Genomic DNA, 15,938 nt, shown 5'->3' with positions numbered 1-15,938 from the left:
GAAAAATTGGTCTCCAATCCTGATTCTTTCTGACTATCTGGTTCAGCCTGCTTATATAGAACTTGTCTGTAGATGTCCCACTGTCACACAGGTTGTGTGGTGTTGGGTTTTATTTCACAAGTACGTTATTGAAGTCCCTCAAGCATCTGGTCCTACCTAGTGAGCACGGTTGAAATAACTACTCTACATTTCTACTGTAAATGCACATTTTCGAATACAAAATCCCGGATTCTTTCCTGGGTTTTATTTTGTCTCAATAAGTGACTTTCTGCACTCGGCATTTGAAAGCTCTGCAGGTCATTAGCACATTTCCCGACATCTCCAAACATCCTCCGTGCCCAGCACACTAAATTCACTGTTGTCCAGTTTCATGAAACGCCTTACCCTTGTAACATTTCACCGGTAGCCAAGAGACTTGTTAAAACTTCTCGTTAATGCAACATTAGCTCATTATGCAGAGCCACGGGCTGCACAGAAAATGTGTACGTATACATACTGATGCAATGGAAACGCAGGACCTGAGAAGCACAGCCAAGCAAAAATACTTCAAGTTTTTGAGATACTTTAGTATAAAAAGGCAGACTACTCAGCTGATGTTGTTGTTGATGTTTACACCTCTTGCTCATGGGTGGACAGTAAATATCCCAAGACAATCCCGAGGTAAATGCTAATTTCTCTTTGCACAAATAGTGAAGCCCTTTGCTACATTTTATTTTGTCAATTTGTATCCGTTTGTGGTGAATTTGTGTCTCTTTGAGGCTCTTTTATGCTTTATGTTCTATATTTGGATAAAATGTTTTGTCTAAGTACCCTGTGCAGCTGAGATATGAAGGCAGTTTTCAATAAAACCAAGCTGGGATTGGATTTGGTTGGCATACACACAATATTAAAAGACTCTTATCAGGATCCGGAGGGAAAAAACATCAGGCATCCCTAGTTTTAACTGAACTCTGTGGCTTTCTGACATTTTAACAGTCCATTCAAACAGAGTCTCCAACCAAGGAGAATCAGGACAGCACAAATGATGTGGCCCCGTGCCTGCAACGCCATACTCTCAAACATTTTATGAAACAAAAACGTGACGGGGGCGTGAATACGTCCCTTCCTGATCACATTTTTTTTCCTGATGCCATGTTTTAAGCTATGTCGCGGTAGTTTGAGTGCGTGTAGCTATATTCTAGATGATTAGTCCCCAGTCCATGCTCTCACTGCCAACCCTGCAGCTATGTTTGCCAGGGCCATTTCATACACAATTGGACTGGTATTTAATAGCCTGTGAAAGAGAGAGAGAGAGAGACACACAGTAAAGTGGAAAATTCACAGTATTTTAAATCGTCCTTGAATATCAGAGCATTATTACTTTGTTGTAACGTTGACTTCTTTCTTAACCGTCACCATCCATCCCGCGGCTACAAGCGATGAACCATTCGCTATTATGCAGCTTGTTAGCAACGTCCAGGCTGCGTAATTACCTGTGTCAACGACAGTGATTGCCTCCTGTGGCACATTATATATCACTCTGTAATTGTAGAGGTTAAAAGAAGGATTTTTAGCTCTGGTAGCGGTAAAATATTTTTAATGCTCATCCTGGGCAGCCCCCGATTGGATTAAGTATTTGCATGTCCGCAAAGAGGACATTTAAAGTCCACTCAGCATCTTTTGAAGATTAAACTCAACAAAAAATACACTGATGTAGATGTAAATACAGTCTGGAGTCTGAAAAGATGATTGATGTGAAGCGGGCATTCGTGGAAGAAGAGCGGAGAATTTTAGGAAGAGAATCAATATCTGTCCAATATCCCTCCAGTCGAGCGATTGGGCGCCATTTGTAGAAAACAAATGTGGGGAATTTATATAAAAGTTTTTGGAAATCTACCCCATAAATTCAGCAAAGCGTCGAAGCAAAAAGTGCTACAACCATACTCGGCCTCCCCCGCCGCACAAGTCCTCAAAAAGTGATATAAAAATAATAAAAGAACCCATAAACATTTTACATCGCCACTTTAATCGAAGGCCATCAAGGATGCGTTTTATGAGTGTAAAACAAACAGAGGGAAGTTTGGATTTGTTCCATAAGCCATCAGACTTGTAAACAGGCGTAGTCAGTTTGCATATATTTATCTCCAACTAAGAAAAACTGAACTGAAAAGCCTGTTTAGGCACATACACCGATCAGGCGTAACATTATGACCACCTTCCTAATATTGTGTAGGTCTCCCTTGTGAACTCCAAAACAGTTGTGACTCATCAGAGAATGGCAGGAGTCCCAGCATCATGGATTAAGGGGCATGTACTAAAGCTTTCACATACCAAGAGAGAACAATTTCAGATGTATTTGCTCGTTGCTGCTTGAAAACACAGACCCTGCAGTGGGAGAAGGAGAAGCTTTGGACTGAAGGGGGCGAGTCTGAAGCCTGTGTGTGTATGCGTGTGTGTGTGTGTTTGCTTGACTCGACTGAGGCGCAGCAGCAGACCTCCCGCATCCGACCGACCGACCGACCGACATCCTCCGCATTGTATCCGCGGCCGGTGCTGCTCTGGGGTTGTTGTTTTTTTTATTATTCCGGGGGGCCAGCATCATGAGCAGGACTCAGTAACAGCCTGGGACGCTTTCCGTGCAGCGCGCTCACCGGGTCTCCAGCTAAATTTGCCGCTTTCGAGTCGCTTTTGTCAAGGATAACAATAATAATGATGAGGTAAGAGCTTCCGGTCGCCATTTTCCCGGTGTTTAACGGTTTTTGGGGGAGAATCTGCATGGAGTAATTAAGCCGCTGCTTGCCAGGATGTCCAAGCGGCATCGTTTAGATTTGGGTGACGATTATTCGTCGGGTAAAAAGAGGTCCTCTGATGGGTATGCACCGCTAAGCCTTAATCTATCAGCTGCTCCTAACCCGCTGCAGGCTGTTTGTTGTTGTTGTTCTGATGCTAACTCGCCATGCTAACGCGTTTAGCTAATAAACTAGCAGCGGCGGTGATGGCAACGCGTTGATAACGATTTGACAACAAGCTGCCAGTTGCTGGTGTTTGACGATGCGGTTGCTCGTTGGTTGTCCCAACAAAGCACTTTGTAAACAGTTCTCCGGCCTGGTCTGCTGTGCACGTGGCTAATGCTATATGCTAGCCGGTGCTAGGCTACGCTCCAAATATTAAGCATAAGCGTCGTAATTAATAACAATGTAATGACACAAACTCAACGTTTAATTATGAGTTCTTAGTATTTATGGCATGGGGCGTTTACAGAATGTAAAATGAAAGGAGGTGAGTGGTGCTCATGGGACATCTGATTAGCCTTGGCTAATGTTTGTAGCTTGACTTAATTAAGATGATGCCCTGTCAGACGTCGCTGTCCTTTAAGTTTGGGATCATGTCAGGATAGCGGCGGATTCAAATAAGGCAGGACATCTGGGTCCAGACGGGACACAGCAGCACTGTGTGTATGTATGACGCTGGAGTAGCCACCGAGAATACAAGCTCAGGGTCACTGCTTTGCATTTGTCATCGCTTTGACCTCAAGTGATGGAGACGAAGCAGTGCACTGTTGCACTTGTTCTAATCACACACACAAGAAAAATGTCTAAATACTGTTTTAAAAGCATCTTGTTCAAATGCTGGGGTGCAGAATGTAACTTCCCCGCAGTCAAGGGCATATGCACACTGGAGATGCTCACATCCAAGTAAGCTGTTAGGCCAAAGTAGATGATGCTCTGCGCTCGACTAGTCATGCCTTGCATCATTTTCCAACTCTTGCACAGTAGGAAGCTGACAAAAAAAACTGTATAGTAATTAATATAATATTTAACATAACAGTCCAGCACTAAATCTCAGTTTCATGAAGATTATAGTAATCAGCATTTGTTTTAAATAACTTAGAGAGCTGTTGATATTCAGCTGTTTGTAGTACTACTGAATTGTATATGCGTTGTACAGATGCACGTTTCTATTATTTTGACAGTGCCATTTTAGTCAGTGGTCTAGGCTAAATACCACAAACACAAGTTAAAGTTTTCTCACACTGTTTCAACTTAAACTGACTTAAATGACAGTCATCAACGGTGATTTAGTGCAGGATGTTGTATTAGAATGCACTTGTTTTTAAATGTAAATGTACTTTATTTATATAGCACCTTACATCGACCGATAGGTGAACCAAGGTGCTTTACAACAGATTAAACAACGATTTAAACCAACACACCGGGAAACAAGTACAGTAGTAAAACAAAGTTAAAAAAGAAACTAAAAACAATAAATGAGAGGATAAAAAGTAAAATAAAAATAGAATAAAAATAAATATAAAAGTGCCACCACACTACTGGGTACTAAAAGCCATTTTAAAAAGATGCGTTTTAAGTCTTGATTTAAAAAAACTTTTTTACTTTTACAGGTCAAGCAGTTTTATTTAAATTCGATTTATTTCAAAGTGAAACATTTGTGTCTTGTTCAAGTGCAATATACCAGATTTTTCAAGTTAATAATGCTGCTGCATCATTTTGAGACTTAATTATTATTATTATCATTATTATTTTAGCAACTTCTGTGTCAGGACTAAACTGAGATTCATCTTTTACATTTGGCCCGTGTGCAGCCAGCTTAACGGCACTCCGTTTACAAGTTTTATGCATGACATTTTGCAGCTAATGCGAGGACATAATTCACATTCTGTTCTGGATCCTTTGAATATATCTTCCTACAATAGGAGAAAAAATATGCTGTGGACAATTACTTTATTCATGACCTTTGCATGCTCCACTTGATTAGGCTGTGCTTTTTACCACCACCACAAAGAATGTGCAGTAACCTTTTCATGTTCTTTCAAAAAATAAAAAGATCTTGACATGGCCTAACATTTGAGCACTGTTTGTTCCATGTTGTGCACAAGTATCCACTTGAAGGTGTACCGTGGCTTTGTTGGGAACCTGTTAGTTTGTGTAGGCAGTCTTTTACAAATCTTAACCCTGCGCGTTTTCTTTCTAACAGGCGTGACAGAGACCGCGATGAACGTTCGAGGGACAGAGACCGCGACCGGGATCGAGACCGCGACAGAGACCGAGATGTGAGGCCGTCGGGGATGCCCACCTTCCCGGCTGCAGGCGGTTTAGGCTTCCTTAAACAACAACCCCCCGTACAGCAGCAGATCAACCCGTTCACCAACCTGCCCCACACGCCTCGCTACTATGAGATCCTCAAGAAGCGGCTGCAGCTGCCTGTCTGGGAGTACAGAGAGAGGTTCACTGACATCCTGATGCGGAACCAGTCTTTTGTGCTGGTGGGAGAGACAGGCTCTGGAAAGACCACGCAGGTAGAAGGCCAGAACATTTGGCATTTTTGCACCGCAGTAGTGATCAGTTGCAAAAAAAAATAAACCATTTTATTTACTGACCAAATTGTGTCATAAACCTAGACTTTAGGAATAAAACTGGTGTAGGTAAATCATTAAAAACTGGACGATCTGGATGATGCAAAAATAAATGTATTATTTACTTTCACTGTCCATTTTTAAGCTCAGCAAAAATTAGCACACAGTACCCCAAGTTGGAGGTTGATTCCCATATGTCTTGACGTTATTTTCTAGCCTTATGGTTAGCCCTAACAGAAAATACTGATTAAAAATCAGAGGAATTTACCGAAGAATTTTAATCATTAGGGTCTTCAGAACTTTTGTTGAAATAAATAAATAAAAGTCACAGTTTTTTCATTTGATTTATTTTGCAATTGTCAGGGAAGAACTGCATTCACTTCGCCTTAACATAAATGAATCTGAGATCATTGTTCCCTATAGATGACACTTGAAATCACAGTTTAAATGCAATTATTCACACTGAGCGTTCCACTCAATGCATTGCTATTATTGCAGTCAGGTCCTGCACTAGTACTAATAACAGGTTTAATATTGTCCGTGAAGTGTTTATCTCTTCCATATCTGTCCTTGGCATTTTTGTAATTCTGATTGCCTGACATTTCAAAGACTAGTAAGATTTGAATCATCTGTAAAGGTCAGTCATCCAAACCATAAGCTTAATAGAGTGAAAGAAAGACTCCACATTCAGTCTTTTCCTAGCAAGCTGCTTCAGTTTTTAGGCAAGACCTCATCTCCAGCGCATCAACAATGGTTTTTACCAAACATAGCGAACTGCAGTGACTAATGTCCAATTGGGAAATATTTGCATCTGATCTCTTCGTTAAGTAGTTGCGTTTGGCTAAATGTGACTTGTGTGCTGTTTACCAGATCCCTCAGTGGTGTGTGGACATGGTACGGTCGATGCCGGGACAGAAGAGGGCAGTGGCCTGCACCCAGCCCAGGAGGGTGGCAGCCATGAGCGTCGCCCAGAGGGTCGCTGACGAGATGGATGTCATGCTGGGCCAAGAGGTGGGCTACTCCATCAGGTTTGAGGACTGCAGCTCTGCGAAGACTGTACTCAAGTAAGAATTGTACTTGCCTACTTTATAAAAGCGTACAGCTGTATTACTAGAAGTTAGTAAAAACAGATCCACTTGAGCATTACAAGGTGCTCATAAGTTATGATACGCTGCTCATTCAATAAACTAATGGGCCTCTTATTAAGTAACATTTAATATCTGAGGGCTACAGTGGCATGTCAGTCTAATCTAATTATGTAAATGCTAGGGATGTCCCGATCGGAATCAGCATTTTTAAAATCACTGGATTGGATCGGTATCTGGCTTCAGCCAAGCCCGATCTTTTGTAGTTATTTATTTTAGGTCTGCCAAAAACCAAAACCACGTCCCTGTAGCGTAAAAACATCTTCCTCCTCTTCTGTGTTAACAGCGATTGGCTAGCGTCAAAGGTGGTGTCAAGAAAACGAGTTGAAATTGTGCAATTTGAATGTTTGGCGAGGTGGAAGTAGGAGATCGCCATTTACTACGCCTATACTACTATAATACTAACTTGATTTGCCACTAAAAATAAAACAAAACTCAGGCAAACACTGCACCATCACAACCACAAATAACAGAAAGTCAAGTCGGCATCGTTTCCAAAAAACAATCCAGAGAGGGTTAGGGAGTTTATGACGTTGGATGAGCAGCCCATTCCTGGAGTAGAGAACACAGGTTTTCCGGAGCCAAGGTACAAGCTACCCTCTTCACCCTAAATTAACAGCCCTATATAAAAATTTTTGTTTATTTAAGATCAGATCGAGACTTGGATCGGTCGATACTGAATATTAAAAGAACGGTATCGGATCGGGGGCGAAAACAAAAATGATTTGGACATCCCTAGTAAATTTACATCCCTCCCTCCGTCAAGCAGGCAATTATTTAAACAGAGAACGGATGAAAAGGATGCTTTTTGAAAAAGAAAGGATCTGTTACTGCTGCGTAACAGCTATGCACGAGCATCCTAAGAGAAAACATCCTGAGCTCAAAGAAATGAGCATCAGTAACACAAGCCATTGAAGTTAAATCACATTCAACATTATGTATTGTAAAAGGTTTATTACTTTTTGATAAGTTAACCAAACATTTAATGGATTGAAAAAATAACAGTCTGTTGCAGCCTCAATGTATTGTATTTATTTAAATAGGACAAAATGTCTTTGAGGGAATGCTTTACTTATTGCGTTCAGGCAGAGTTTATTTTTAGATGTTGATAAAACCTTTACGTGTAGTCACTGTTCTCACAGTTTTGGCTGCTGCATCTCTTCTGGTCACACAGGTACATGACAGATGGGATGTTGCTGCGGGAGGCCATGAACGATCCCCTCCTGGAGCGCTATGGTGTCATCATCCTGGACGAGGCCCACGAACGCACATTAGCCACAGACATACTCATGGGAGTCCTAAAGGAGGTGGTCCGCCAGAGGTCTGACCTAAAGGTGAAAAGAAGCTCTTTGAAATATTCGTTTCGTATATTTGCGGCCTTTATTTTAGGATCGAACGCAGTCCTTTTCACAAGTTTATGAATGTCAGAGGTTTCATGTGCAGCACTGCTGTTTCCATAAATGCGATTTGTGTTCCGTACTTTCTATTAAACAGCTGAGGGCCTTTACATTATTCACCCAGAGGATGAATGCAGTGGCCAGCAGGGTTTATGTCCCCCTCTGTCCCTTTGTCATTTTTTCTGACTGCTTTGTATTTGTTGAGAAAAGAGAAATGTTGCAGTTTGACTCGGAAATCTCTTCTCCACCCCTGCGACAGTACAGAGATCACCCATTTTCAACCAGGTGGAGTACAGCAACGTGCCGGTGTGGATGGAGCAGGCAGACGTTTTATAGGCTACAGTGTGCCAGACATAATTCTCATAAAGCAGATGGGTAATGACTAGTTGTTTGTCAGTGTGGAATCAAAGGTTAGATCGTTGTTCGCAGACTGTTAAATGAGGTCTAGGTTATTGGGAATGATCATCCACCCACACCCTCTATCTCCTTCATCCCTATCGCCTACCAAATTTGAAAGTTTAATTTGCCTTGATTAAGAGCAATTATGATGTCTCGCAGAGCGTAAAGCGAAATGCGGAGACGCTGGCCCCTGAAAATGTTTGAGATTGAAAATGGGAGACGCGTTTCCCATCAGAATCCTAATGCACTCTATCTAATGGCTCTGGAGAGAACATTGTGTACCCAACATCAGGAACAAGGACTGTCATAGCTCTGTGTAGGTCACTGACTCGGATTGTAATGCCAAGTCCTACATTATGGACACCATCTTGGGTCTGTGCCAGCACCCTCACCTTAAATTCAGAGCATCACCCCCTCCCATGAAGGGCTTTGCACTCTACCTCTGTTTGGGTGCACTCTTGTTAACTTAACTAATTGCTGCCCCCAGTAATCAGTGCTGCCATTAGCTCTCTTTGATTTTTAGCATCTCTTTCATCTCTTTCATGAATGTGCGGTCACAAACATGTTACACTTACCTCCTCTCCTGTACCTTTCTTTTTTCAGGTCATCGTAATGAGTGCAACGCTCGATGCCGGTAAATTCCAGGTGTACTTTGACAGATGCCCACTCCTAACCATCCCCGGACGCACGCACCCCGTGGAGATATTCTACACGCCGGAACCGGAGCGGGACTACCTGGAGGCCGCCATCCGCACTGTGATCCAGATCCACATGTGCGAGGTGGATGAGGGGGACGTTTTGCTCTTCCTCACTGGACAAGAGGTACAGTGTGACCCCGTACTGACAGTATGTTATGGATAAGCTGTGCTGTTCTATAAAAGCTAGATGTGTACAAACAGAAATACTGCTGTGTTTTTTTTAAAGGACTCTGTGTAACGATGGACAAAGGCTCAATGATGCTCACTCTAGTTGCTCCGGCTGTTGTGTTACTTGACTCCATGGGTGGAGCAGAGGTGGGCAGGGGAGGCCTAGGTAGACAGCCATGTCCACGCCTTTAATTATGCGTGACTGTGAGCCGTGATATAGTTTAAATTCACCAATTTAAATGTACTGTTGTCAAGAAAGGTGAAATGAGCTGCAGCTACAAAATAGTTATTTGGACCAGGATGTAAACACCTTTATCTCTGCTGCAGAGTTGGGCATTTTAACATGGAGATCTATGGCAGAGGTCCTCAACAGGGGGTCCGCGACCCCTAGGGGGTCCGTGGAGGTACTGCAGGAGGGTCACGGAATTTTTTGTATTTTTTTTTTGTATTTAAATGTCTTTAAATACACATATACATAAGTAGGGGGTCCCCGCTCCATCTCTCCATCAGTTTGGGGGTCCTTGGCCTGAAAAACATTGAAGACCCCTGATCTATGGGGATTGACTCCCTTTTTCAGCCAGCCCCAAGTGGCCATCCAGGAACTGCAGTTTTTCCACACGTCCACATTTGCCTTCATTTTCAGCCCCAAAATTTCAGCTTTGCATTTGTTGCATAATGCATCATAGCTGTATTTAATATATTTTTTTTCATCCTGTGTTTGTTTTTTTTAGTTTTCTAATCAGACTAACACTCCTTTCATTGGAGAAGCTGCATCTTGCAACTATTATTTCTGCTTCATAAAAATGATGGATCATATCCTCTAAACATCTCCAAACCTAAGAGCGTGCACATCAATCTAATTACAGAGATGCACGTGTGGTGTCGTGACCACACGCACTCTCTGCGCGGGAAGTTATTAATCTGCAGATTGATAGATGTTAATGCACTGACTGCGCCTGTCTGGGAAACCACAAGCATTCGTACGGCGAGTGGGAGGGGAAAGAGGAAAAAAAAAAAAAAAGCAGAGGAGTGACCCAGATTCCACCCTTCCCACAAATCTCTGAAATTAAGTCATTTATTATTTTTTTTCCCCCCTCTCCCTGCAAATGTTGTCCACTGATGTGTAATGGAGGGCAGGGTCCATGCCCAAAGTGATGAATTTGGTCACAGCTGGGTGGATACACACACACACGCGCGCGCAAACACACACACACACACACACAAGCACCAACAAATGTTTCAATCTCCTGGTCGCTGGACAGGAGAAACCTGTCGGATCTAACGGGGGCTGTGTTGGTTTGATTATTCTCTCAGCGCTTTGACAAAATGCTTTTAGAGGCCCCGTGATTACCTCTGGTTGTAAGGGAGAATGAATGGCGAAGATTGAAATGACACGTTTGACTTCATTCTAGCAGTCATGCCTTGGACGCACGGCGCCAATTCTTCATCTGCACAAATAATTTTATGTTATTGTGACCCCGCGACGGCTCATTTCTAAGCAGTAATTATTTGTCACTCAACACCGGCTCGACTGTTGTCGTACACCTACGTCGGTTTTCATTTGTCAAAGCGGGATCAATATGCGGCTTGTTACAAACAGGATAAAGTCATTGGGGGGGGGGCACGGCGTTTGAAGTGGTCTCCTTTGAGGACCGGTTGATTGATTTTAGATTTAGTGGTATCCCAGCTGCTCAAACAGCCAGAAACATTGATAGTCGCTCTCATGAGCAAGTAGGGAAGTCTGGGATGTTTGCAGGCAATGTGTTCAAGATTTTAATTTTTAATTATTATTTTTTTTTTGCAGTTAGATGTAATTTGTTGATTTATATAACCCCCGCGCTGTGTCAAGCTAAGGCATTACTGAGAGCACTCCCACAGTGAGTTCATTATCGCCCCCTCCTAATTGGGTTAAAGAAGTTAATGTGTGGTAGGTCTGACAGAGATGGTTGTTCAAAGGGTGCAGCAGCGTGCCCCTCGAGCGCTTCTTAACCTCTTCAGTCTCCCAGCAACTTTGATGTAGACTAATGATTGGGAGGCAGATCCGTGGCAAAGCCATAGACCTCTTTTTATCCGACTGTCTAATTTATAACCGACGAAAGCAAACGCAGAGGGCCGCGGTTCTCTCTCCTCCGCAGCCTTTCTCTGCAGATATGCAGCTCCCACAAACAAATGGAACCGGAGCACCAACTCGAAACAAGAAAGTCGGAACTTATCACAGCTGTCGAGCAAAGATAAGTCCTAATATTTAAGCTTCCCCCTCAGCAGCTAACATCAAAACAGGAGGATTGGCGGGTGGGGGGGTGGGGGGTTGTTTGCTAGTCAAGAGGAGTGCCTGAATGTGTCGGTTATTAGCTTGGCTGGAGATTGTTGCTTCCGGGGGTCGCAGGGAGAGCTGGTGGACAGGTTCCCAACACTGGCCAACTGCCCTTATGTGTGTACATGCGCGCACATGTGCACACTTTGTCTTCATGTCCCTCAGGGACAGACAGCCAGCTTGCTTCCAGCACTTTGGCAAAGAGGTCCCTTTTCCCCCCCCCCCCCCCTCCATGGCAGCTGCTGCATCCAGCGGCTTGATAGGCTATTAATACTGAAGCTAATTTTACCAATCCATTCAGATTTACCGTTTTCCACTTGTCAGTGTGTTGATTAAGAGGCACATGGCCATCAGCGGGGTTTGACTTAATGCGATGAACAAGGGGACAAACAGGGCTAATGGCACACTTGCAGTCCAGAAGGAAAACGGGAAACATCGCTCCGGTGCTTGCTCGCGTCGGGGCGAGTGCGGCTTCTCGCTGTGGCACGGATTAAGTCAGTTTTAGGCATTATTAAAGTAAACGCAAACATGTTACTTTGCCATTTGACTAAAAAAAGACCTCTTATGTAACACCACAGTTCATCTATAAGCACCAGTTGAATCAAAGAGCTGGTTCATCAGTTTGTGACGCTTTGAAAAATTAATGCATTGCTCCCGTGGGCCTGCAGGTGGTGCAACAGTATAGGCTGTAAAGTGACACATGTAGTAACTGCAGCATTGAGAAGATTTAACTATTGATGTTTGCAAAAAAATAAAAAATATATAAGAAAATAGCTCCTAATTGTGGGAGTTGCTCAGATATGAAAAGATGTTGTATTATTTTGATCCACACCTGAAATCACCTCAAACTCGTGTATGTATGTTGAGGGGGGCAAAATAAAACAAATGTTTCCGTGTCAATTAGACAAAGGGGCCTGTGGAATATGTGCATTTAACACCGTGCTCTAATAGGTGTTTGGAGAATAGGCCTCGTGTTCAGTACCACGCTTCCTTATTCCTGCTGCTACTCGGGGCCTCTGTCTGTCTGCCAGCCCACCGGCTCCAGAACGTTCAGCTTCACTAAACTGATCTGCCATGATTTGCCGCTGGTTATGCATCAGTGCTGCAGTCTCATATCACATTCCCCGTTACAATACTGCACTGTGGAATAATGAACCCCGTTTGAGTCTGTCTGGCTCTGTGTGTGCGTGCGCCCTTCCAAGTGCGCGCGTCCATGTTTCCCATGATTGCTGCATTTGACAACAGAGCCACAGGGAGCTCGGCAAAGCATACCGCAGTCCAGGTTTAATTTCCTCCGTCAGATGGAGCGATAGTTAGAACAAATGTACTGTAGCAGGGAACCACGGCCTCCCCCCGGCCTCCTCCTCCTCCCCCCACTCCCCCCTACCTCGCCGCCTTCCCCTATCATCCCAGATTCGCCGCCATTGTTTATCCAGGTGTTGTTCAAAAAAAAAAAAAAAAACCTGTTTGATTCCGGTGTTTGCATACGCGAGTGGCTGCGTGGATTAATTGTCGCGCTTTCCCATCTCTCAGGAAATTGACGAAGCCTGCAAGCGAATCAAGAGGGAGGTCGACGATCTGGGGCCGGACGTCGGCGATATCAAGATCATCCCGCTGTACTCCACGCTGCCCCCGCAGCAGCAGCAGAGGATCTTCGAGCCGCCCCCGCCCAATAAACCGAACGGTGCCATAGGAAGGAAGGTATGGCTACGCTGCTGGTATTAAAGCACAAGGGGGAGGATAAGTGAATATAAACCGAGCGCGGCTGGTGGAGAAAGGCCAGATGGGGATATAAGATGGGCAAAGTAAGAGAGCTGTAAGGTAGGGACAGAAACTTTTTTCCCTTTCTCAGCTTTAGCGCAGAACTGACTCACACAACATATGCTGCTTTTGTCAGCATGCGATTCTCTGCTCTAAATTATAACTGGGGTATTACTCACGCCCTCTGAGCCTCAGGAAAGTACTGCATTCTCAGTCATTTTTATCTTTCCACTACATTTTGCACAGGCCCTGCTGGAGGCCCACTAAGACCTCTGCTGTGTGAGACCATGTGAAAGGTGCACATTATACGCGCTGACCAAAAGCAGGACTCCGCTCGGCCGTACACAGCACAATCTCCTTCTGCCACTTAATCTCAGAGGAGCGGATGTTCCCGTTATTGATATAGACACGAAAGAGTTCCTCTCTTAAGTGTGACATTTTCTATTCAGATGGGTTCATCACTGGAGTAGCAGCGCCACCTGCACTGTCACGCCGTTGGCCACGGATCTGACAGAATATCAGAATATCATCACTGCCAGTGAATGAGCAAACATTCACCCCGAGCATCTGATAGGGGACGGTGCTGATGAGTGACTCATTCCTACAACCACTTTAATTGAGCCAGAGCACGCTGAAAATATTTATGGGCTGTCAAATTTAAGCACAATGTGATACTTTAAGAAGACCGCATTGAGCCTGGATTTTTCCGAATATGGGAGTGCTTGCAGTTTGAATAACACAGCGTTCAAGCGTTGTTTTAATAAGTAATATTTGACGCTGTCACTGTCTGTCATTAAATTTGTATTTCCAGCAAGGCCTACATGGACGGGCTCCCAATGTGATTTGGATCAAACATTTGACACAAGCCCCTTCTCCCTTTTACCGTCTTGGATTTTATAATGTCTTGAGGCTTTCTGTTTGAATGGGCCGTATGCGTGCCGCACGGGCTTAAGAGGCTCAACACTCTTAGTATTTCGATTACCCAGTGTTGGATAAGATCTTCTTCAAAAGTTCAGACATCATTCCCAGTGTTTGCCTTTGCTGTTCAAAGGGATGTTTACATGAAACAGGGCCATGGTTGCTTAGGGATAGGCTTTAGTATTACTTGGCTCCGGCAATGGCACCTGCTTGGCTGCAAGTGTATTTATATACTATGCACCGATCAGGCATAACATTATGACCTGATGTTGTGTAGGTCTCTCTTGTGGCTCCAAAACAGTTGTGACTCCTCAGAGAATAGACATGGGCCTTCTGAGGGTGTCCTGTGGTGTCTGGCAACAGGATGTTGTCAGTGAAGGCCTTTGGGTCCTATGGGTTGAGGGGAGGGGCCTCTGTGGATCATCCCACAGATACTTGATCAGTTTGGGATCTAGTGAATTTAGAGGCCAGGTCAACACCTTGTGCTGTTCTTCATGGTTTTTAGGGATGCAGCAAAAATTTTCGGCTGAAAAACAAAAATACACTTTCGGGCAATTTTCGGCCGAATCGCTGAAACAACACGGCCGAAACAGGATGTTGTGATGATGCAAGCAACAACTGCAGCAATTTTCAGCCGAAAATGGCCCGAAAGTGCATTTTCGGTTTTTGGCCGAAATTTTTTGGTGCATTCCTAATCTGTTTTTGTGTGTGTGCCTGTGTCAGGCTGCATCCTGCTGGGGGTGGCTGCTGCCATCAAGAAGTGTCATTGCTATGGGGTGGGGGTGCCTGGTCTGGTCTAGGTGGGTGCTACACATGTAAGTAGCATCCACATGAATGCCAGGTCCAGTAGTTTCCCAGCAGAACATTGTATTGTCACAAGATGGTCAATGTTATTTACTTGTTTACTGGTCTGATGCGCTAGAAAAAGGAGTCAAAAATGTCCCAGTGTCACTGAGCTGCTGAAATAGCAGCGTAGCAGTGGTAGTACTATGTAGTCCTTTCAGTAACGTCTCCATGATTCCCATGTGTTACGTTCAAACAGGAAATAAAGTGCATTTGGAGATCTTAACTGTTCAATCCAACAAGTATAGTATGTCCCTACCCCCCCCCACACGGTCAATTTGTCATGTGCTCGTTGAATCGGTCGAGGTGGCATCTAAAGTTGCCGTGCTTGAAGTAAATGTGCTCCTCCTCGGTGACTGACTGAGCGACTCATCAAGTGAAAAATGCAGAGATGTCATCCAAGCCAGCCGACGAGGAAGTAGTGAAAAAGAATTAAGGTTCGCCACATCTGCCACTACGCATGCTAACGACTGCATTAGGCACCCCTCAATTAACATAAAGCACTTGCTCGTCATTGCTCTATTTCTCCTGGAGAGCCGCCGATCTTCCGTTTTTTATTTTTTTGAGCAGTTTAATCATTTAAAACCAAGGCAGGGATTGACTAATTACTAACAAAGACTATAATCTCACTTTGCTTTCCGGCGTCCTGAAGATTGTCTCTAATAAATGCGCTGTGATGAGTGTGAGGATTGTTTTCAGCGTGGTCATGTTTGGAATATTCCCTCAAATGTCATTCGTGATTCTGCCACGTATCCATTTCAATGAGCTTTGAATTGGGAGGGGGTGTGCGTCGACGCAGCTCGAGGCACGTTCCTCTCCCCCCCCCCAGTCAGGGAAAGGCTTTATTTGTCAACAAGGCTGTATTTCCCTGCAGGGAATGTGAAAGATGGTCCGTGTTAGCTATAGTAGTCGCTCTCCTGCAGGTAATAACCCAGAAATAAC

General features: G+C 44.1%; 1 protein-coding gene across 3 annotated transcripts in view; it reads left to right on the top strand.

Moving 5' to 3' along the window:
- Positions 1–2,202: 2,202 nt before the first annotated feature.
- Positions 2,203–15,938, top strand: part of dhx15 (DEAH (Asp-Glu-Ala-His) box helicase 15) — a 27,231-nt gene continuing 13,495 nt past the window's right edge. For 2 of the 3 annotated variants that reach the window (XR_014699081.1, XM_084545099.1), the window contains exons 1-6: positions 2,203–2,851; positions 4,975–5,296; positions 6,224–6,417; positions 7,673–7,832; positions 8,898–9,116; positions 13,008–13,175. Coding sequence is in view for 2 of the 3 variants with exons in the window: in XM_084545099.1 (XP_084401225.1) it covers positions 2,784–2,851; positions 4,975–5,296; positions 6,224–6,417; positions 7,673–7,832; positions 8,898–9,116; positions 13,008–13,175 (1,131 nt within the window). In the remaining variant the exon portion in view is untranslated. The remainder of the gene's footprint in view (positions 2,852–4,974; positions 5,297–6,223; positions 6,418–7,672; positions 7,833–8,897; positions 9,117–13,007; positions 13,176–15,938) is intronic. The other variant, XM_084545100.1, reaches the window with a different exon arrangement.

This window comes from Chelon labrosus (assembly GCF_963514085.1).
Source record: "Chelon labrosus genome assembly, chromosome: 1".
NCBI lineage: Eukaryota > Metazoa > Chordata > Actinopteri > Mugiliformes > Mugilidae > Chelon > Chelon labrosus.
Note: the sequence above shows the minus strand (reverse complement) of the source record. Positions and strands in the feature narration are given on the sequence as shown.